Genomic DNA, 21,594 nt, shown 5'->3' on the forward strand with positions numbered 1-21,594 from the left:
CCAAACCGGGCTTTCTAAGAGGTGCATGAATATACTGTACTCTGTTTAGGAACTGAACTACAGGAAGCTGAGAAGTAAGCGAAGAGCAATACACCTAGCCCTTGTAACAAGCCAAGAATGCCACTAGAAGCTGAAGGGAATCGAACGCTAAGCCCTCGGCAATACACTTGTGCCAAAAGGAACTCTGGAAGGGTGCAAATGTTAAGAAGCACCCAAGAAAGGAAAAAACCTCCAAAAGGAAGCAGAAGCCACAGGAGAAGACGTCCATAGCACCTGGATAAGAGAAGAAATAACCTGCTTCGCATAACCCTTACACGTCAGCCATGACTTACAAAAAGCTAGGTCGTAATACTAAAGTAGTACATACTAAATATGTAATACTAAAGTTGATCGGACCCTAGGTGAGCAAAGCCGGAGATACCAGGAAACTTCTTAGGCCGGCTGTCGAAAGACTCATCAGATCCGCATAGCAAGGATGGCGCCGTCAATCCAGAGATTCTACAAATACTGTGCCCGGAAAGCGAGCTCGAGATGGCAAATCCAAGCCATCATCAGCCAGCGTAAAACATTGAAAAAGAGAAGGCAGAGGCGAGAAAGGAGCCACGCTGCAACCTCCTCTAACACCCACTCCCTGGGCCCGCCGAAGAAGCTAGGAAGCTTAAAATTGAGAGACGAGGCCATGAGGTCTAGTTCCAGGAGATCTCACATCCATAAAAAGAGCTAGAACACCTGAGCCACAAATCTCCATATCCAGGATGCAGAAGATTTCACTATTACTAACATGCATACTTTCCAGAGCATACACAGCAACTGTACACTGCAACATACAAGAAATGTACACTGCAACATACAAGAAATGGGCCATGCACAGATTTCGCGAAGAGAAAGTATATCCAAACTCTTATCCTGATCCATAAAAGGATCTGCCAACAGAAGATGAAGAGGAGAGTCCACCCATTGAAGCAGAACAACTTCACCTACCAACTGAGTACAACACCTACTGCTCAAGCTGTAGATAAATACCCCCATCATAATACTGACCGAAAGGACCCTCAGCGGCATTCCGGAAGAATGATCTGAAGCTCCAGAAAGGTAGCCTGACCCTGCTCAAGAGTAGAAGAATGAACAAGTACTGAGTCGCCTCTGAAGACCAGACTCCTGGAGCTGAGGATGGAAGTCACCGAGCCCCCCATCCCAACAGCCCGGGATGTTTGGTGGTCATGAGCTAGTCCAGCAAAGACCGAGGCATGCCTTTGAAAAGAGAAATCTCGCTGAGCCACCAAATCATACAGAGCGATGCATGAGGAGCATACCAAATAATAGGAACCCTGAGATACCGGGAACCACCGGAACAAAAGCGACTGCTGTAGCGTTAGAAGGGGAAAGCAAGCCGAAGTTCCCAGTGGAGTCAGCAAGATGGATCCTAGAACCTGTACAAAATCCCATACTCTTGATCATGGTGAGTGAAGAAGAATGCAAATCTGAGACCGTGACCCATCGCCCTAGTCTCCGGGAAGAAACACATGTCTCTCCTATATGAATAAAAACATCACCCCGATATACCTATAAATAGTACAGGAGAAAAGAGCGCTGCAAATTTGAAGATGCACGTGTAAAGAACTGAGAAAAAGATACCACCTTTTTCGTGTCAGTCAAATGGCCCGACTGGAAGTCGTCCGAATCAAGCAGTCAGTCAAGAAGAAATTAGGTGAATCGCCTGGTAGCGCCAAAACGTTACCACCGCCCACACTATCCAAAAACGTTCGTGAAGCCTTGGGCAGGCGAAATGGCATGTGCCAAAACCAAAAGCGCTGCCCTAAGAGAGGCAGGCAAACCTAGTGCCGATTCGGAGTTCATAGTAAAATGTAAATATACTCCCAGGTTGTCTGCAGAAATGTGTAACCCTGAGAAACTAATTCAGCAGAATGGGATCCAGCCTGTCCAATGCCCCTGTCTTGGCCACCATGCAGTAAGTGGTTCCCGAAGAACTACAAGAACTGTCCTGAGGACCAGTAACACTTCAAAGAGAAACACAAAACATAGAGACTCCATGAACGAACTGGAAACCTGAGGAGGATGCAAAGGTGCACGCAGCCTGAAAAATATTCACAGCCCCCTGACCTGACAGTATAGCGACTACTCCCTCATGAGAAAGCCTGACGAGGCCTTGGAAGAAGTCAAGATCCTCTCAAAATGAAATGCAAAAGGACAGAGAACGGCAGGATGAGCACTGTAGGAACTTAACAAAAAAGCAATTCTCCTAGGAAAAATTCAAGGTTCGTAATGTAACCCATGAAAACAGTACTAACTCTATGCAACTTGAGCGAAATACGTATGGCCTTTAAAGGGAATACGTACTAGACGCAATCAAGATACTGTATCTACCGCCCTGTGGAAAACAACAGCATCTTAACAGATATTAGACAAAAGCGTCGTGACCTGCCCATATGCCAGCTCCCTGTCCACGAGAAAGCTGAAAGAGCTGACAGCGGAAGAAACGACCCCCACAAAGTGAAGCATCGGTCATAAAACGAGCTGGAGGACAATCATAATTTCTGCCAAGAAGAAAGGAACACTCCTGAAACCCAACTATACTCGCAATGTAGCAATGACCAAGATGGAAGACTGAAAAATAATAGGAAACTGCGGCAGCCTGCAGTAACTGAAACTGCATGCAAGGTGCTCCAAAAACCAACCGCCCCCAAAGGGCAACCTTGTTTGGTTTTTGTTGTTTTGGGGGTTTTTTTCCCCACAGTAACCAAGGCGGCTCATGCCCCTAGAATCGCACCATAGGGACAGGAAGTAGTTCCGCAGCACCACCAGACACACGCAGCACTGTCCATAGGTAGAAAGATCAGGGAAACCGCCATACACACACAGCCTCCACTAGTCAGGGACCCCGAGAGAGACAAAGAACCTCCCTAATGAAACGTGGGTACTCTCTGGCCCCCCACTTCGCTGTGCCACCTGCCAACCCATTCCGGAGAAGAACTGAGTACAGGCGGCCAACCCAGGGCAGAATCACATGTGAAAGTGCCCGGAGACAGAACAAAGCAGGCCCAAGAACAAAAGGCCGCCGCTCTGCAAGAGAAGCTGGGGGAACACACAAACACACCAAACTTGACCACCGCAACAACAAACAAAGCTGTGGCAACGGCACCGACGTAGATGACCCCGAAAAGGGGGAAGCCGGGCACGATCCGAGAAAGTCAGCTACACAACACAACACTCTGAACGCTGAGGTGCAGGAGACTCAAGCGCGTGTCAGTTTCGCACCAAAATAGGCCGGCCCTGAAAACAGCACTGCAGAAAACAGTTCCGGAGCTCCGCGCTGACATAGAAACACACAGCCAAGGCCCACCTTGAATAAAATACACCCCGGGGGAGGAAACGAAGGAAAGGCGGTTGGGTCTCAACAGCGTTGGAGAACCCCCGCGGGCCACATGTGCTCCGCAAAGCCCCGGCTTCCGGACAGTCTTAGAAGAACACATCGTGAGCCGTCCTCATCACCCCAAGAGCTGCGCAAACATTCAGTGCCCGAAGGCAACACCGGGAGCCGTCCAAGTACGCGCCACCCCCCCCCCCCCGGTCGCTATACTGCTGAGCAGAGTTAGCCCCAGAAACCGACAAACGCAGCAGCACCATTGCCAGGGAAGGAAAGGAAGCTCGCACCCCAAATGCGCAGGAAAGCACAGGCTCCCTCAATCGAGAATAGCCCTTCACTGAAGCAACCCAGAGAAATCAAATTCCATCGCACCAAAAAAAAAAAGAACTCAGCGCTTAACAAAATAAGCCTCCCGCCGTTCAAACACCAGAAGAAGTAAACTCATACTCACAACCTCGTGATTAGTGTCAGCAGAAGCCCAAATGCCGTTGCCGAGCATGTGCAGGGCAGAAAAGTAACTGCAGTGTCCCCCTTTTTTTTTTTTTTTTTTAACAAGGGAAAGAAGAAAAAAAGGGGGACTAAGGCAGACCCTCTATCAATGGAGGGAGGATGAGGCAGGGACTGGGGGGGCCCAGGTGTAACCCCTAAATCCAGCACCGTTCAGCCGGACACTCCTGTCTCACTGAAGAGAAATCTCAACAGGAGAAAATAAGATGCCAGTCACAGCTAGAATCCAGGAGCTAGTTGAATAGCGACCGTCCCCTGCTGGGAGATAGAGAATACTGGATATACAGGAGGAGTGCCAGCCAATAGGACCACCTGTTAATCAGTTTCTCTATCTCCGCCTGCTGAAGAGCCCTAACCTCTTTAGACTTTCCTCATATGAGATGAGTTCCATCCCCTTTACCATCTTTGTCACTCTTCTTTAAACCTTTTCTAATTCTGCTATATCTTTTTTAAGATATGGCAACTAGAATTGAATGCAATCTTCAAGGAGAGGTCGTACTATGGAGCAATAGAGGCATTATAACATTCTTATTTACCATCCCTTTTCTAATAATTTCTAGCATCTTGTTTGCTTTTTTCACTGCTGCTGCACATTGCAGACGGTTTCAGCATATTGTCTATAGTGACATTTAGATTTTTTTCTTGGGCACTGACCTCTAAGGTGGCCCTAGCATCTGGCAACTATGATTTGGGTTATCCTTCTGAATATACATCACTGCATTTGTCCACATTAAATTTCAACTGCTATTTGGATGCCCAGTCTTCCAATTTCTTAAGGTCTGCCTGCAATTTTTCACACAAGTAATGTTAGAAAATTCTTTTTCACAGAGAGGGTGGTGGATGCCTGTAATTCCTTGCTGAGGGAGGTGGTGGAGATGAAAACAGTGACGGAATTTAAAAAATCATGGGATGAACACAGAGGATCTCTGTTTAGAAAATGAATGCTATAAAACAGACTATGGCTGTTATTGGGTAGTCTTGCATGGTCTGTGTTAGAGAATGACACGGGGACAAATTTATTCCTGTCCCCACAGGAACTCAATTTGCTCGTCCCGTCCTCATGAGTTTTGTCACTGTTCCTGTCCTTGCCCCATTTCTGTAAGCTCTGTCAACTGTATAAGCCTTGAACACTTATGATTTTAAAGTCACCTGTAGATTTTGTGATGAAGGATGTTCTGAATAAGATGAGAAAGAGTTATTCCAGACTTCTCTTTGACTTTACTGTTTCATGTACAGAAAATCATTAGTAGTGTCTTCTACAAATTGAAAATTATTAGATTAAGAGAATTACTTTCTTCTGCTAATTATAGGATAGTTGTTCAGAGACTAGAAATCCCTCATTTTGATAAATGCAAAGGTCTTCTTATAGTAGTTTCAAAATGTCTGCATAAAATATTGCAAGTAACTCAAAATGTGGCAGCAAGAGAATTGTCAGGGGCCTCTCGGTATTCTCATATCACTCCTATCCTTAACAATTTGCACTGGTTGCCAATCAAACAAAGAATTACATTTAAAATTATTTTGTTGTTTTTAAAGTTTGAATGATTTAGTTTCCCCAGTGATTTCTTTTTCCCTAAAGTTATATTAATCAAGCAAAGTTTTGAACTCATCACTCAGTCCCTGATGGAGATTCCCTCCTTTTATTTTATGCAGTTGGATTGGAAGAGTATAGAAAATATGTATTTAGGAAAGTTGGGCCATAACTGTGGAACTTGTTACCATCAAAGCTGAGAACATTACAAAATATTGACTTATTTAAGGAGGATTTAAAAACTTACCTGTTTGAAGAGACCTTTGGAATGGGCTAGAGTAGATGAATTTTTTAAATTTAGATCATGCTTGAATAACTAACTGAAGATATGGGTGGTCTGAAGATCATTGCTGTTATATTTGTCTGTTCGATATTTTTTGTTTTATTTTTATTTTATAATTCGCCTAGGACATTGGATAGTGCAGAATATATAAGTATTGAAAATAAAATAAAATAAGCCATTATTAAGATGGACTTGGGAAAATCCGTTGCTTATTCCTAGGATAAGCAGCATAAAATTTGTTTTACTCTTTGGGATCTAGCCAAGTACTTGTGACCCGGGTTGGGCACTGTTGGAAACAGGTTACTGGGCTTGATGGACCTTCAGTCTGTCCTAGTATGGCAACTCTTATGTTCTAACTCTGTCAAATCTCTCACTGCTTTCCATGATCACTAAGCTCTGTCCTCTTTGACTAAAGTCATACATCTCATTTTGAACGAGACCGTCCAGTTTTAGATCCCCTGTCTCGTTGTCCCCACACACAGTTTCGTGAGGCTGAATATCCTATTTTCAGAGACAGCATCCCGAAGCTATGCGTGGGGACAACAGGACAGGCGATCACTTCTCCTTCCTCCCTGCCATGCCAAAGCCAGCCTCCCTCCCTCCAGTGCAGATTCAAACCCCCCCCGGTCCGCTGCCGCTACTTACTGCCCAGAAAAGGAAGGTCCAAGCGCCGGCCCACAAGCCTTTTTCCCAATGTCAATTCTGACATTGGAGAGGAAGTTCCGGGCCAGCCAGGCAGCGATTGGCACTAAGGACATAGGAAGGAGGCACTGGGGGCACTAAGGACACAGCAAGGGGCACTAAGGACATAGGAAGAAGGCACTGGGGGCACTAAGGACATAAGAAGGAAGGAGGGAGGGAATAGAAAGGGACAATTGTTGGGCCTGAGTGCAGAAAGAAAGAAAGGACGCAACCAGAAACTTATGAAATCACCATATAGCAAAGGTAGGAAATATGATTTTATTTTCAATTTAGTGATCAAAATGTCAGTTTTGAGAATTTATATCTGCTGTCTATATTTTGCACTATATTTGTCTATTTTTCTATAGTTACTGACGTGACATTGCATATTTTAAAGTCATCTGCCTTGACATCTTTGAAGACCCCCCAAATATAAATGATAATTAACATTTTCTCTGCATATAGTGTGCTTTGTGGTTTTTTTTATTTTATGGTTACCATTATGAATTAATAAGATGTGTACATGAAAAATGAATGGAAGAAATTGGGGGTGGGATTGGGGGGCAGGGCTAGGGCAGGGTTGGAGTGGGGCTAGGGTGGGATTGGGGGCGGGACTGACCATTAATAGATGTCCCGTTTTGATGAAAAAAATTAATGGTCACGTTATCTTTGACAGCCTCCCATAACTACCTCAAAACCTCTCATATCTCTATCATCTGTGATCTATTCACACCAACAGAGTATCATAGAGCCACTTTCAAAATCCTTCACTCCTCTGTTATCTACTCATTCTAAAAGACAAGGGAGCTGAATAAATTCATGTAAATCACTCTGAGCTCCCCTGAGAGAACAGTATAGAAAATTGAATGAATGAATGAACGCCCTCTGAGTCAAGGACACACACACTGATATTTTCCTCCTCAGAAAACGCCTCCCGCTTTTTCACAGCTTCATTTGCCATGAAGAAGAATTGATATATTTTTTGTCAGCTTGCTTTTGTATTCAAAATATGACATCATCAAATACTGCCAGGAAATCATATAAATTAAAATGCCAGTTTGCTTAGAAACACAAATTATACTCTATCAAAACTCAACCCATAGATGAGGGTATACATATATGGTTCAATGACAAAGAGGAACTCTTGCAGGACCTCACTCTGAATGGAAAAAGTAGTTTTACACAAAAGGCTCTCAGAGTCTGGTGAAAGAGCAGCTGCTAGTGCAGCTCAAGAAAATGAAAGCTGAAACCTCCAAGCAGCACTTCTGAATCAGGATTCTGGGGTAATTTTATTAAGGGTTTTTTCTGTGTATAAAGACCTTATATAAACTTAGCACACATAATTATACATGTGAAAAAGCTTAAATATATTTATACAAACACTGATTGTAAGTATAGCTTGGAGCACAGTTTTGTTGAAGCCGGTGTGGAGTTGCAATTAAGGGCATTTTCAAAACACAAACATGGAAGGAAAAAAAAAAGTCTAAATCGGCACTTGGACATTTTTCTTGGCAAAATTTCCAAGTGTTGATTTTTGAAACAAAGATTTCAGACAACTTGCGGGATGTTCACCCTCCAGGAAACCTAACAAATAAAGGGGTATGTTAAGGGTGTGTTTTGGGCAGACTTAGACTTGGATGTCTTGCGGCAATAATTGAATCGTGCCAAACGAACCTGATTGAATTTTTTGATTGGGTGACCAAAGAGCTGGATCGAGGACATATGCTAGATGTAATTTACTTGGATTTCAGCAAAGCCTTTGATACAGTTTGTTGAACAAACTTGAAGGGCTGAAGTTAGGACCCAAAGTGGTGATCTGTGTTAGAAACTGGCTGTCGGACAGACGCCAGAGGGTGGTGGTTAATGGAAGTCGCTCAAAGGAAGGAAAGGTGACTAGTGGAGTCCCTCAGGGTTCGGTGCTGGGGCCAATCCTGTTCAATATGTTTGTGAGTGACATTGCTGAAGGGTTAGAAGGAAAAGTGTGCCTTTTTGCAGATGATACCAAGATTTGTAACAGAGTAGACACCGAAGAGGGAGTGGAAAATATGAAAAAGGATCTGCAAAAGTTAGAGGAATGGTCTAATGCCTGGCAACTAAAATTCAATGCAAAGAAATGCAGAGTAATGCATTTGGGGATTAATAATAGGAAGGAACTGTATATGCTGGGAGGAAAGAAGCTGATATGCAAGGACAGGGAGAGGGACCTTGGGGTTATAGTGTCCGAAGATCTAAAGGCGAAAAAACAGTGTGACAAGGCAGTGGCTGCTGCCAGAAGGATGCTGGGCTGTTTAATGATAGGCGTAGACAGTAGAAGGAAGAAGGTGTTGATGCCCCTGTACAGGTCATTGGTAAGGCCCCACTAGGAGTATTGTGTTCAGTTTTGGAGACTGTATCTGGCGAAAGACGTAAGAAGACTTGAGGCGGTCCAGAGGAGGGCAACGAAAATGATAGGAGGCTTGCGCCAGAAGACGTATGAGGAGAGACTGGAAGCCCTGAATATGTATACCCTAGAGGAAAGGAGAGACAGGGGAGATATGATTCAGACGTTCAAATACTTGAAGGGTATTAACGTAGAACAAAATCTTTTCCAGAGAAAGGAAAATGGTAAAACCAGAGGACATAATGTGAGGTTGAGGGGTGGTAGATTCAGGGGCAATGTTAGGAAATTCTACTTTACGGAGAGGGTAGTGGATACCTGGAATGCACTCCCGAGAGAGGTGGTGGAGAATAAAACTGTGACTGAGTTCAAAGAAGCATGGGATGAACACAGAAGATTTAGAATCAGAAAATAATATTAAATATTGAACTAGGCCAGTACTGGGCAGACTTGCACGGTCTGTGTCTGTGTATGGCCATTTGGTGGAGGATGGGCTGGGGAGGGCTTCAATGGCTGGGAGGGTGTAGATGGGCTGGAGTAAGTCTTAACAGAGATTTCGGCAGTTGGAACCCAAGCACAGTACCGGGTAAAGCTTTGGATTCTTGCCCAGAAATAGCTAAGAAGAAAAAAAAAATTTCTGTTTTGAATTTTTTATTCATTTTCTTATGTTACAACAAGTGAATTACATATTCTTTATACAAACTTATATATACACACTTGATAAGCTTATATATTAATAAATTATTTAAAACTTTTTTTTTTTTAAATAGATGCAATTAATATATCAGAATTCTAAAATTACATATTTCTTATTAATTATAATAATAATATCCCATCCCTCCCCCTCTCTTTCAATCAATATTCCTTTATTTATATTATACATTTAAATTTTTTATATATTGTATATTATTCAAAAATATGTTCCCCCCTTTCCCTTCTAATCAAATTCTAAACATGGGAAAATTATTGTTCTTTACAAAATTCTGTTAATGGTCTCCATATTTTTTGAAATTTATTAATATATCCTTTTTGTGTTGCTATGGTGAGCTCCATTTTGTATATATGGCAAACAGAATTCCACCAGAAAGTGTAATTTAACCTGTCATGCCTTTTCCAATTGAATGTGATTTGTTGTATTGCTATTCCAGTTAAAATAAATAGAAGTTTGTTATTACTTGATGAGATTTGACTTCTTGCTCTCATTGTTGTTCCAAATAATATAGTATCATATGTCAAGGCTACTGGATTTTCTAACATCCTATTAATTTGGGGCCAAATTGATTTCCAGAATGTTAAGATGAATGGACAAAAGAATAAAAGATGGTCTAATGTCCCAATTTCAACATGACAGTGCCAGCATCTATTAGATTTAGAGCTATCAATTCTATGTAAACGTGTAGGGGTCCATAAAGCTCTATGCAAAAGAAAAAACCAAGTTTGTCTCATAGATGCTGACACCGTACATTTTAACCTCCAAGACCAAAGTCGTGGCCATTGAGATGCATTAATATGATGTTTTATCTCAATGCTCCAAATGTCTCTAAGTCCATTTTTTGGTTTTTTATTTATATATCCGGATATTAATTTATACCATTGTGCGGCTTCATGTCCTATTGAGTTTATCTGGAAACACAAGAATTCCAAACTGTGATAATTAGTAAGATTTTTCCATTCAGGGAACCCTACCTGAATGGATTGCTTCAATTGCAACCATCTAAAATATTGTGTTTTATTAAGATCAAATTTATGTTGCAATTGTGAAAACTCCAGCATTTTACCATTTTTTATTATATCATCTAAAATACGAATACCTGCTGTCATCCAGTTTTTCCAGATTATTTTGAAACCGCCTATTTTGATCTTGGGGTTTAACCAAATTGTTTGAGTTGTTGATTTACTAATTGGAATAGGAGTTAGATTACTTATGTATCTTAAAGTTTTCCATGTATCCATGAATATTTTATGTTCTTTGTATAGCCTTGGCATTTTGATACTAACTACATGACTAAGACGTAAAGGAAACATAAGTCTCCATTCTAACCAGAACCAGTCTGGAATATTGTCAGTGGGCTCTGGGAGGATCCAATACATACCTTGACGTAAAATATAGGCTTGATGATACCTATAGAAGTTGGGAAAATTTACCCCTCCCTCCGCAATTGGTCTTTGCAATGACACTAAAGCAATTCTGGGATTTTTCCCAAGCCAAATAAATTTTGTCAATATCTTATTTAACTTTTTATAAATAGAATTTTGGAAGAAAACTGGTATCATTCCCATTTGGTAACAGACTACAGGTAATATCATCATTTTAACAGTTTGTACTCTTCCCCACCAAGATAAGTGTAAAGGGTTCCATTGCTCACACATCTCTGTCACTTTTTGTAATAAACTTTTTTCATTAATTTTTATTGTGTCTTCCAAATTTTTTGTAATCCAAATTCCAAGATATTTAATAGCATCCTCTTTCCAAACAAAAGAGAATGAATCAAATAAACCTTTTGTACAATGTATATTTAATGGAAGTATTTCTGATTTGTTCCAGTTTATCTTATATCCTGAAAATTTTCCGAATTTTTCAATCAGTTCAAGTAAATGTGGAATGGTAGATTCTGGATTCCTCAAATATAATAATAAATCATCAGCGTAAGCTGATATTTTGTATTCTTTATCTGAATGAGGTATACCTTGTATCTCCTTTACTTGTTGGATTGCTAATATTAAGGGTTCTAAAACTATATCAAACAGTAAAGGAGACAAAGGACAACCTTGTCTAACTCCTCTTTGTAGATTAAATTTTTCTGAAAAGGTATTATTAATGTATAATCTAGCAGAAGGGGAGCTATATAATGTTTGTATCATTTGTGTGAATCCAGGACCTATACCAAACCATTCCATTGTCTGATACATAAATGTCCATTCTATTCTATCAAAAGCCTTTTCTGCATCTAAAGAAACAGCAAAAGTAGGCTCATTCAATTTCTTTGTTAAGTATAACATATGGAATGCTAATCTAGTGTTATGAGATGAATGTCTTTGAGCAACAAATCCTGTTTGAGACATACTTATAATATGGGGGAGAGCTTTAGCCAATCTTAACGCAAGTATTTTTGCTAATAATTTTCCATCTACATTTATTAGATCTATTAGGTCTATAGTTTGATACCAAAGTGGGATCTTTATTTGGCTTTGGCAAAACTATTGTTAATGATTCTGCCATAGTGCCATTTGTACAACCTTTATTAAGTTGATATTGAAAAAGATTTAACAAATAGGGTAATAAAAAGTTTTGAAATGTTTTATAAAACTCCACTGTATAACCATCACCACCTGGAGCGGATCCAACTCTAAGGGATTTCAAAGCTGTTCCTAATTCTTTTAGTGATATTGGCTCTTCCAAACTTCGTTTTATATGTTCAGGAACTTTTGGACCCTCTAATAGTTTCAAGAATTCTAAACCTTCCTTTTCTTTATTTAAATAAGTCTCGGAAGAATAAAGAGATTTATAGAATTTTAGGAATTGTTTTAAGATTGGTTCAATTTGTGTTAATGTATCACCTTTTTCATCTTTTATAGCAATTATTTTTGTTTTCTTTTTTTTCACCTTTAGATAATTTGCCAGTATTCTTCCCGACTTATTTGAGTTTCCATAATACAATGCTTGCTGAGAAAATAAATCTTTCCTTATCATCTTTGATGATATTTCATTGTATTTACCTTTAAGTTTTAACAGTTCTTGTTGTATAGAATATTCCCATTTTCCTATAAGTTTTAATTCTAAATTTTTAATTTCTTTTTCTAAGTTAGAATATTGTTTTCTATTTTGTTTATTAAGATAAGCCGAATAAGAAATAATTTGTCCTCTTATTGATGCTTTAAAAGCATCCCATAATATTTCTCTAGAGATCTCCTCTTTATCATTTATTTGAAAAAAATCTTTCATTTTTATTTGAAAATTTTCACAAAATATTGGATCAGCAAGCAATGCATTATCAAACTTCCATATTGGTCTATTTGTATTTTGATCCGTGATCTTAATTTCAATCCATACCCCACCATGATCAGATAAAATGATTGGATCAATGGCAGCTTTTGTCACTTGATGTGCTAGATGTTTTGATATAAAAATATAATCTATTCTTGAAAAAGAATTGTGAACATGAGAACAGAATGAAAATTCCCGTCCATCAAAATGAAGTATTCGCCAAATATCTATCAAATCACAAGTTTGTATTAAATTATCTAATCCCATTGATTTCATAAATCTACTTGGGTTTTTGTCCAATAAAGGATCCATAACAGCATTAAAATCCCCAGCTACTATTAGATTTGAAGTAGCCAGTGGCAAAATCAATTGTTGAAGAGTTTTAAAAAATTCATTTTGGTTCGAATTAGGGGCGTATATATTAAACAACGTCATGGTAGTATTTCCCATATTCATTTCCACAATTATCCATCTTCCATGAATATCTGTTTCCTTTAATTTGAATGTAGTAGTACATTTTTTATTTACCAGAATAGCAACACCTGCTTTTTTCCTTGTAGCTGGTGAGAAAAAACAATGCTTGACCCAACCTCCTTGCAGTTTACTAGATTCAATATTTGAGAGGTGGGTCTCTTGTATAAAGCATAAATCCGCATTTTGCCTTTTTAAAAATAATAGTGTTTTTTTCCTTTTTATCATATGATTTAGACCATTAACGTTTAAGGATATTATTTTAAGATCCATTTATACATTTATAGTATATTTTCCTTAAAAATATATAGTAAATAGTTTTCCTTAATTTTTTCCCCCAGTACTTAAAATATTTTAAAATATCCCTATTCTCTTTTTTACCCCACCCTCCATTATATTTCCCCCCTCCCTCCCCTCCCTTCCATCCCCATTTTAATATGAACACTTGGATACGCATATTGAGGTTAGGTGTACATAACTCCCACAAGCTGTTGCAATATATAACTATATTTACTACCATTAATTTTTTATTTTATCTTTTAAACTATATTTCCCCCTTTAGAGATATTTTAATTTATTTTATTCAGTTATAGATTCCCAATGTATAATTTATTATGAATCTATTTTTATATTTCAGTTTGTATTGTAAAGTAAAGTAAATGTTTTCTATCATTAAATTCCAAGGGATGTCAAGAAATGTTATCATTTTTAAATATTATGTATGAATTACATTTTCATCCCTGGTTTTCAAAGAAAATATCACATATGTCAACAATGTAGACTATAGGCTCAGTTGGATACAGAAATAACTCAAAAAGATGAATAATTGAATCTAAAATCCTAAAACTCAAATTTCTAAGGCTCAGGTACAGGTCTGAAGGCAGTCAAAAGGGATGAGCAGATATCTCCTTAGCATAACACATAGGAGATTATCTTCAATCTTTTCCTTTCAAAATAGTCAACAGCTGCACACCAAGAATATCAAATCAGCAGAACAGGAAACTGTCATATCCAGAAGAGTAACAAAGCATTTCTCAGCATTCACAAAACCTCTTGGCCCATCCCGTGTCCTAGTTTGCTCATGCTTACTGTTACTTCAGACAGTACTCAATCTGCAGCCATCTCCTTCCTCTGTCATTGCCACAACCCTCTGTGTCTGTCCCAAGCATGCTTGAATTCTGTCTCCTGGCAGTATGACAGGACAGTATGCTGGAACTTTCTGTTGATATAAGTTCATTCAGCATTGATTCTTGTCATGTGTGATTTGAAACGCAAAGTAACCGGAAGTATTTTCATTAAAAGGAAATCACCCTTTTTATCCAATCTAAATTTGTTTTACTCTAGATCTTACATTTATCAAAGCGATTGGTGGTTTTTTTTAAAATTTGACGCCCCTAGCTTTTCATATCCAATCAGCGACTCTCTTAATGTAAGGTCGTGAGTAAATAAAAGCCAAATACTGCGCAATCTTACAGTCTTACTATCGGAACGTTTCCTGGCTCAGAGTCTTACATGTAAGTTGTTTTTTTTTATATATCTTTAAATATGTGCTGAAGATTTTTGTTCTTCTCTTGTCTCGTTGTTTAGAATGTTCTTGTAGTTCAAATCGTAATTCCATGTTCTTCCAATTCTTTTCCGTTGGAGTTAAAAGTTCTATTTCTGTATCGAAACTCTATATTTGTATTTTATATTCAATTTTTTATGTTTTATTAAATTAAATATAAATATAAACACAAATATAAAATTCGATAATAAATTCTTGTTTAAGAGGTCATTGGCTGTTCATATTGGTCGAGGAAATCTTGAAGTTTTGTAGGATCTGAAAAGTTTTGAGTTTTGTTGGCAATAGTAATTTTCATTACTGCTGGATAAAGAAGGCCATATCTAGCCCCTAGAGCTCGTAGTTGGGGTCTCATGTCCAGGAATTGTTTTCTACGTGATGCAGTTTCTTTTGCAAAGTCAGGGACAATGTGGATTTTTGCATCCTGACATTTGAGGTTTTTGTTTTCTTTTGCAAGTTGGCAGATTTCTACTGCTTGTTGGTGTCTCAAAAGTTTAAATATTAAAGTTCTTGGTCTTGATTGAAGGTTTTTATTTTGTGTTGGTATTCTGTGTGCTCTTTCGACCTCTAATGCAGCTTTGAATTTTAAAGGTAACACTTTAGGTAGAAACTGTTCCAGGAATGTTATTGGGTCATTTTTTTCTACCCCTTCCGGGATCCCGATGATCCTTAAATTATTTCTTCTTTCTCGATTTCGGCTGTCTTCAAGGTCTCTTTTAATTTCTTCAACCTCTTTCCATATTATTTTGGATTGTCTCATGTCCATATTCAGTTGCTCTGAATTGTCTTCCAGGTCATTTATTCTGTTTTCAACTACATCCACTCTTTTGGTAAGAAGGGCAGCATCTTCAATTGTTTTTTGTAGTTTCTTGTTGCTGTCTAATACTATTTCTTTAATTTGTCTCAATTCTTCCATGACGTCGGGGCTTTCATCCGATGGCAACGGAACTTTTGAAGGCGTAGTATTTGGCTCTGGTTTCGATCTTTTATTGCTGCCAATACCGGATCCACTAGCGCCTGAATCGCACTTGTTTTGTTTGTTAGATGTCATCTTCTGTTATTGTTTTGCTGATTTTCTTTTTTTAAAAATAATATTTTGTAGTAATTTCTGTAAAATGAGCTTGTTTGTACGGAGCTTCTCCTTCACCCAACCATCAGAATTCGCGTCCAAGCCACGCCCCAGAAGAAAAAAAATAAAAATAAAAAAATAAAAAATTTAAATTGAATCAGGTTGGGCAGACTGGATGGACCATTCGGGTCTTTATCTGCCATCATCTACTATGTTACTATGCAAGACATCCTGAATGGAACTTAGACTTTCTGACCTAGAGCTGTTTTAGAAGCACCCCTTCTATTGTATTCCAAAATAATAAAGGAGATGCAACTCTTCTTATATGAGGAAACACTAAATAGGTTAGGGCTTTTCAGCTTGGAAAGCAGATAGCTGAAAGGAGATAAGATTGAAGTTTACAAAATCCTGAGTGGTACAGAATAGGTATAAGTGAATCGATTTTTTTACTCCATCAAAAATTACAAAGACTAGGAGACTTTCTAAACCAATAGGAGGAAATATTTTTTTTCATTCAGAGAATAGTTAAGCTCTGGAACACATTGCCAGAGGATGTGGGAAGAATGGTTAATGTAGCTGGTTTAAAAAAAAAAAGGTTTGGACAAGTTCCTGGAGGAAAAGTCCCTGGTCTGCTATTGAGATAGACATGGGGGAAGCCAGTGCTTGCCCTGGATTAATAGCATGGAATGTTGCTACTATTTGGGTTTTTGTCAGATACTTGTGACCTGGATTGGCTACTGTGAAGAAGGGATACTGGGCTAGGTGGACCATTGGTCTGACCCAGTTAGGCTATTCTTTTGTTCTAAGTTAAACCACTTTATTTACCAATCTCATCCAAGTCCAATTTTCTTCTTTCTAAAAACAAAATCAAGATGCCAACTTTATTACAGAAGTATGAAACACTATATATAGTATCATGACTGCTATGATGATTTAGGATATCTTACATAATTGGAAAATTTTAGGGAAACTCAATCTTTGGTGGTCTTTGTTGTGCTTATTATATAAATATTAAACTAATGCAGTGGAAAAATCTGGGAAGAAGCAGAAATTTGAAGAGATATAGGCCTGGATGCACTAAAGATACCAACTGGACCGCTGTTGGCCGATTCTGGACAAGCGATCGATGCACTACCAAGTTTGTATGCCAAATTTGATCAGACGTCAGACCATAGGCCCCACCCTGTGCATCCATTAGGATACAGAAGGAGGAGCCTAAAGCTCTGATTGGGAAGGGGCCTTAGGGGGTCTGAGCCAATTAGGGCCTTAGGCTCCTCCCCTTGCATCACATTGTGCACCGGAGAGGGGAGTGCTATTCTATAAACAGTGCTCAAAGTTTATGGAATAGTGTTTATCACTGGAATCTGCACCCAATGTAGGTGTAAGGATTTCCACCAAGTAAAATCTGGGGCAAATTCTCACACTTACTGTATTTTTCACTCCATAAGACGAACTTTTTCCACCCAAAAGTGGGTGGAAATCTCAGTGCGTCTTATGGAGCGAAGATACAAAATTTGTACACCCCCCCCGTAGCGTTGTAAAACATCCTCCCACCACCGCTGAACCTTTTCAAAACTCCCACCTTTCAGCATCACCGCCTACTTTTTCTAAATCCCCCCCGCCTCGCAGCACCGCCGACACACTTTTTCTAACACCCCCCCGCCTCTCAGCACCACTGCCGCACCTGTTTAAAACAAACACCTGTCGCCGTCGGTATCTTTTTTTAAGAGCCTGGTGGTCCAGCGGTATCCCTCCCTCGCTAGACGGCTCTCAGAATTCAGATCAGGAGCACGGTTGTCAGCAGCAAGCTTTACACGCTCCCGCTTGGGCCCGCTTCTGTTTTCTGAATGGCTGGCGTCAGTTCTCGCAGGACTCGCGAGAACTGACGTCAGCCATTCAGAAAACGGTGTGGGGCCAGGCAGGAACATGGAAAGCTCGCGTCTGACCTCCAGGCTGCTGACCTGTGTGCTGCTGAGTACAATAGTTGTCTAGCGAGGGAGAGATTTAAAAGGTATGGGGGTTGGGGTTTTGCTTGTGGCACGACACTGACATAGGTTTTCCGATGTGTGGATGAATCCACCTTCTCCCCATAATTCTACATATTTTCACAGACACGCTCAAGCAGATCTGTTAGGTGTGTCTCAGAGTGGGAGTAAGGAATCTGCCACAGAAGCAAGAGGATGAAAGGTCAAATCATTCATGCAGAGAATCATTCTTGTCCCCAGGCATAAGAGCTCTCATTAACTATAACCAAGGTGGAATACTGCTCCTCCAACTAAAATGCCCTAGTCTTGGGTTTTGTTGGGTACCTTTATCTGCTTTTTTTGTTTTAGATTAGGGGGGTCGGTATTTTTTACTGTTTGGGGGGTATCCTTTGATCTCCAGTGGTCCTAAGAACACTGGCCCCTGGAATGTTGTGTTCTACCTTTTGCTGTATCACAGGATGGATGGTGAGGGGAGGGTAATTAGGGTATTTTTCTTTATGTAACAAAGGAAAATATTGATGACTGATCTCTGTGATACCTTCTTTGAATTGTTCTATTTGATGTTTTTTGTATGGTTTTGGAAAGGTGGTATGATGTATACTACTGCTGTTGGATTGTTCATTCATCAATAAAAATTGTTTTAAACTAAAAGTTACGGGGGTATGATTTAAAAGGTATGATTTAAAAGGTATGGGGGGTTTAAAAAGGTAGTGGGGTGTAAAAAATTGTTAGTCGGCTGGGACGGATTGCTCCTGTCCCGGCCTACCACTAGATCATCAGAGGGAGGGCAGGGTATAGGGCAGGGCGGTGGGACAGGGTACAGAGCCTTATTGGGAGAGGCACTGGCTGCATAGTCTGGTAGGGCAGGGAGAAAAAGGGGCTGGGTGCAGAGCTTGGCAGGGAGAATTTGGTTTAGAATGTTTTATTTCTTGTTTTCCTCCTCTAAATCTAGGGTGTGTCTTATGGTCAGGTGCGTCTTATGGAGTGAAAAATACAGTAAATTATGCACAATTCTTCCTTATTCTATAAAACTACTGTGTGCTGTTTATAAAAGGTTTTTATACACAGAAAAAACCCAACCTTAAAATTACCACTAAAATCCTTATTCCAGAAGCCCCTGATCTGTCCATGGCTCTCCCATGGCTGTACCCCATTTATGGATCTGCACATGTGCACATAAAATTTAATTGTTGACAATTAGTGCTGGTAATTGATTAGCAATCAATTATCAGCACTAATTGGCTTGTTATTCAATTAAATTGCATGTGAAAATTGGGCATGCACCTATATTTCCATGTGCAATTTTTAGTACCAAATATAAAATTAGGCTACCAATGTCCATCAATTTTATGCCTGGACTGTTTTAATAGGATCCATCTGCATCCAATCAAAGTTCTTTTTATTTTCCTCAAACCCCCCCCACCAATGTTATCTGTTTGGCCTCAAAAGCCTCTTGTATTATATATCGCTGCATAAGCCTTATGGTATGCCAATTGAAATCTATTCAGAATCTCATTTAGACCTGAGAGGGCCTGTTTGACATTTTAGAAAATATATTTAGATAATTTCAAATTCTGCCTTTTTACTGTACTTCTGAGACTGGTTTAACTTCTGAACAAAAACAAAGAGATGTTGCAAATTTATATTATGCTGAGTGTGAAGGAGAAATTAAGTGGTACAGGAAAAGACAGGCAAGGCACTGAGTTTTATATGCATTAAGATTTGATTCCACCGAAAGATGGCCTGCAGTGAAGAACATACATCAGCACTGCAAACAAAATGTGAGACACATGACTGCACCTGACAGGAGCAAAGATTCTAGTGACTTTTAATTAAAAATGTGTGACTTTTTTTCTCCACAATGCAAGAGGCTGTGTGATAATAAAGCAGAATAATTCAGAGTAAACTTCTGAAGTGTATTTAGGGAAAAATCACACAGAGTAAAATGCCTCTTTTTAAAGATATTTTTAAGTTCTCCCTCCAGCATTTAACAAATGTACCTATAAATATTATATGGTATAGATAAACGAAGCTATGATTCTGTTGCCATTATTCAAATATAAGAAAAGAATATACAATAAGTACTTGGTTGTGGAATATATTATCTTAACTTTCAGAGAAAGCAGTGTTGACTACAGAAAGGTACCACTGGAAGAGATGCTCCTTGCCATTTCAAGTACAGCTCTGAGTTAACTGGATGTCTCCTAAATAAATACCTCCACAGCAATACTAAATTCGAGCATTGACACACTGGTATTTCTGTGCCAGCAGACGTGCACTGTAGTGTTGCCACGGTGCGGTGACTGCCGGTCCAGCGAGTTACGCGATGCGCTGAGATCCTCTTCTGATTCCTGGTCTACCATAGTTTCATCAGGAGACTCTATGAAATACAGAGAAAAAAATGCAGCTCTTTTTTATTGGGATTTATTAACTGTCTTTTTATTTATTTATTCAATTTTCTATACTGTTCTCCCAGGAAGCTCAGGTACTCGAGCATTTTCCCTGACTATCCCAATGGGCTCACAATTTACCTAATGTACCAGAGGCAATGGGGGGGATTAAGTGACTTGCCCAGGGTCACAAGGTGTAGTGTGGGTTTGAACCCACAACCTCAGGATGCTGAGGCTATAGCTTTAACCACTGTGCCATACTCTCCCCCTCTTTCATGAAGAGATTCACCCAAAGCCAGTGGTGTACCTGGCTGTCTGTTCTGGAACAGGAAGTTGACGTCAGACGGGGTGAAGGCTGGAATTTTCGATGGCTGCATGCAGGTGGACCATAGACCCATGACTGCTCCAGCATCCCTGAGCATCCTGCAGCTGGACCAGACTGCCCCTCCGCCCCGTCCTTGGTATGCCACTGCCCAAGGTGGTTTACAATACACTGATTAGAAATCAGATACTCTTAAGTATTTTCCCTATTTATCTCAACAAACTAACAATCTTAACTATGTTACATGAGGCATTGGTGGATTAATTGACTTGCCCAGTCACAAGTAGCAAGCTGGGATTGAACTCACAACCTTAGGGTGCTGAGGCAGCCGTTCTTACCACGTCCCTCTGCTGCATATAATTTTACAATAGGAAAAACTTTGAGTGTAATTTAGTGACTGGAAAATTAAAGGCCAGCTGAGTTAGTTTTATTTTGGGTTTCCATAATTTATTCAGAGCCAATAAAATTATTTTAACAAAGAACCAAATTAACCCCATTGTGGAATTTAATTAGACTGTATGCTAGCATCATGCTGAAAACATCTGTTCCCTCTTTCTTGGGGTGGAGGTAGTTATACTGTGCTACAGGCTGACAGGCTTTCTCCCTTTAATCCAGTCAAATCCCACCAGGTGGAAATAGAGCCAATCAAAACAGCTGTGGCAGAGAATTCAAAGAAAAGGAAGCAGAAACTTAAATAGAGAAGATTTGCTCACTCAGGGAACATTGTTTATATGCTGCTGACATTTAGAGGGTAATTCTATAAAGGGAGGAGTCTGTTCTATAAAGGAAAGTAGACACCTACCTTTCTTTACAGAATACCAGCATAGCAAGGCAAATACACGCATATGGGGGAGAGTGTGGCGCAGTGGTTAAAGCTACAGCCTCAGCACCCTGGGGTTGTGGGTTCAAACCCACACTGCACCTTGTGACCCTGGGCAAGTCACTTAATCCCCCCATAGACCCAGGTACACTAGATAGATTGTGAGCCCACCGGGACAGACAGGGAAAAATGCTTGAGTACCTAAATAAATTCATGTAAAACCGTTC

At 39.7% G+C, this 21,594-nt stretch overlaps 1 protein-coding gene across 3 annotated transcripts in view; it reads right to left on the reverse strand.

Annotated features, from left to right (window-relative positions):
- FARP1 (FERM, ARH/RhoGEF and pleckstrin domain protein 1) overlaps nt 1–21,594 on the reverse strand; it is a 541,848-nt gene that overhangs the window by 32,037 nt on the left and 488,217 nt on the right. For all 3 annotated transcript variants that reach the window (XM_033949732.1, XM_033949731.1, XM_033949733.1), the window contains one exon: nt 20,052–20,215. In XM_033949732.1, coding sequence (XP_033805623.1) covers nt 20,052–20,215 — 164 coding nt within the window. The remainder of the gene's footprint in view (nt 1–20,051; nt 20,216–21,594) is intronic.

The sequence above is a fragment of the Geotrypetes seraphini genome, chromosome 6 (assembly GCF_902459505.1).
Source record: "Geotrypetes seraphini chromosome 6, aGeoSer1.1, whole genome shotgun sequence".
NCBI lineage: Eukaryota > Metazoa > Chordata > Amphibia > Gymnophiona > Dermophiidae > Geotrypetes > Geotrypetes seraphini.